The sequence below is a fragment of the Colobus angolensis genome, unplaced genomic scaffold (genome assembly GCF_000951035.1).
Source record: "Colobus angolensis palliatus isolate OR3802 unplaced genomic scaffold, Cang.pa_1.0 Scaffold404, whole genome shotgun sequence".
NCBI lineage: Eukaryota > Metazoa > Chordata > Mammalia > Primates > Cercopithecidae > Colobus > Colobus angolensis.
The window spans coordinates 596,150-598,317 of record NW_012117422.1 but is presented as its reverse complement, the minus strand read 5'-3'; the positions used below and the strand labels follow the sequence as shown (position 1 = coordinate 598,317).

At 61.0% G+C, this 2,168-nt stretch overlaps 1 protein-coding gene across 1 annotated transcript in view; it reads right to left on the bottom strand.

The window, feature by feature from the left end:
• B4GALT7 (xylosylprotein beta 1,4-galactosyltransferase, polypeptide 7) overlaps positions 1-2,163 on the bottom strand; it is a gene marked incomplete at its 5' end in the record, with an annotated part of 10,224 nt that extends 8,061 nt beyond the window's left edge. Inside the window, 4 exons of the mRNA XM_011955974.1 lie at positions 5-70; positions 569-673; positions 964-1,047; positions 2,074-2,163. Coding sequence (XP_011811364.1) covers positions 5-70; positions 569-673; positions 964-1,047; positions 2,074-2,163 — 345 coding nt within the window. The remainder of the gene's footprint in view (positions 1-4; positions 71-568; positions 674-963; positions 1,048-2,073) is intronic.
• Between the last annotated feature and the right edge of the window lie 5 nt (positions 2,164-2,168).

Sequence of the window (2,168 nt, the reverse complement as noted above, 5' to 3'; positions counted from 1 at the left end):
GGGCAGTGCGGGAAGCCACTTGGTACTTCACAGTGTTCAGGCCTCCCTCCCTGTCCACCTTGAACTGCTCCTGGGAAGGAAGGGAGGAAAGAGCATGGACTCAGGGCTGCATGAGTACCAGCTACCTACCGACCCCACACAACCTCGCCATCAGAAGCCCTGTGGTCCCCACTGGAGAGGAAGAACCCATAGCTCAAAGCAGTGAAGTCTCTTGCCCAGGGCTGTGCCCCACTAGGAAGCAGGAGAGCTGGGATCTCCTGTTGGATGCATATGCCTCCTAGAGAACGGGCTGTTTGAGGGCAGGATCCTTGCATCCCGGGTGTGGCTCCCCAACACCACTCTGCCAGCCTGCATGGACCCTGAGGTCTGGGCTGACCCACAGTGCCCAGGGTGCCCACAGCAGCTACCAGAGCAGGGCACGGTGCCCAAGCAGAATGCCTGTCAACTGACCTGGGCCAAGCAGGGGAGGATGGGGCCGTTTGGGTCAAGGAGAACTTGGTGAAAGCTCGGGCCTGCTGGCTCCCCACATCACCACCTATCCGTCCCCGATGAGGAGCCCTGCCAGCACCTGTTTTTGAGCCGCGATGCGCTTCTGGTCCCTCTTCCGCCAGGCTGGGTCATGCAGGTGGTGAAATGTCTTGTACCCAGTTGTGATTCCCGAGGGGCGGAAAAGCTAGGGAGGTCCAAGGAAGTCGGGGTCAGGCTGCCCTTCCTGGAGCCTCAGCCCTCATCACCAGCTCCTCTGAGGTCCCACAGGCAGCAGCCTGCACTCCCAGCCTGCAGGAGAGGAGACTGGGGCCCACAGGGCAAGGAACTGGCTAGATGACCACACGGGGCAGGGTTAGGGCAGGGGTCCGAACCAGGGCCATCTCCAGACCCCGGGAGCTTCATCTGAGGAAACAGAAGAGAATCTCTGGGCAGCCACCACAGCTGAGGTGGTGGCAGGGCCCCGGGGAACCTCACCTGCAGCCCAGCTCCTTTAATGCGCCGGTAGAACTCATCGTCCTCGCGGCCCCAGCCCCAGAAGCGGTTGGACATCCCATTGCACTGACACAGAGACAAGCAGCGTCACTCGCCCCATCCTCCCGGTGGGGGGCCTTTGGTCTCCTACCGCTTGGGAGTGCCCCTCTCCCCGGGCGGTTCTGAATAAGCGCCAGGTGCTTACAGGCTCCTCCACCTCTGCAGTGCTGGGGGCGGCAGGAAGCAGTACATCCCAGTCCCTCTCCCGCTCTCATGGGGCCTGGAACCTGTGTGAGATGCTCACTTTCTCAAAAATGTCTGGTTGGCCAGAGGGGACCTCCTTGGGGAACTATCGATGGGCAGAAGCGCCAGCTCCTCCTTGATTTCTGCTTCCCCCATTTCCCTTTCTCCTGGTGGCCCTGCCCTCATCTCTTCCTGTGTGTGTGTGAGAGGGGTAGCTGGGTTCCATGACAGACACCCATGCTTGTACCTGGCTCAGGGGCTTCATTTACATAAAGCTGGCTCCTGCCATGGCCTGGAGAGGAAGAGACCCAGGCCTGAGCCACCTGGTTCTTCCTGCCTGCCCGTCCACCAGCCAGTGACTGGCTCAGGGGTGGGCTCAGCACTCAAGCCGGCCAATCAAGAGCCAGTGCAGCTCACTGCCGGACTCCTGCCTGAGCTATGAGGGAAAGGCCCCATCTCCCACCAGATTGGGGCCTAGATGGATACAGACTGCAGTGACAACCACCATCTTGCCAATAAACCCAGTGTACAGAAGGCAGAGCTGAGAGATGGACAGAGAAATAGGGTCCTGGTGACACTGTCTGAGAGGTGGGCAAGCTGCACCTGAACTGCCCCCTACACTCTTCAATGTTAAGGGCCACTAACTCCCCAGGCTTCTGAAGCCAGCTTGCAAGTGGTTCTGCCGCTGCAGCTGACTGGCTCGCCTGCTCCTGGCGCTCTGGCTGCTCTTAGGTTCCCCTGCTAGGCCTGGGCAGGGCTCCATCTGCTGGGCCCCAGAGGCACTGCCCCATCCTGCCCACCGCCTGTAGCCCAGAGGGAGCTCCCGACTCTAGCAGAGCGGGCTAGCAGAGCGGGCTGTCGGGGCCTCACCAGCTGGTAGTGCTGCTTGGAGAGCAGCAGGATGCCGCCGACATAAGTCTTGTAGTGGTAGAGAGGGTGGAGCTCCGGGGAGGCCACATGGAAGG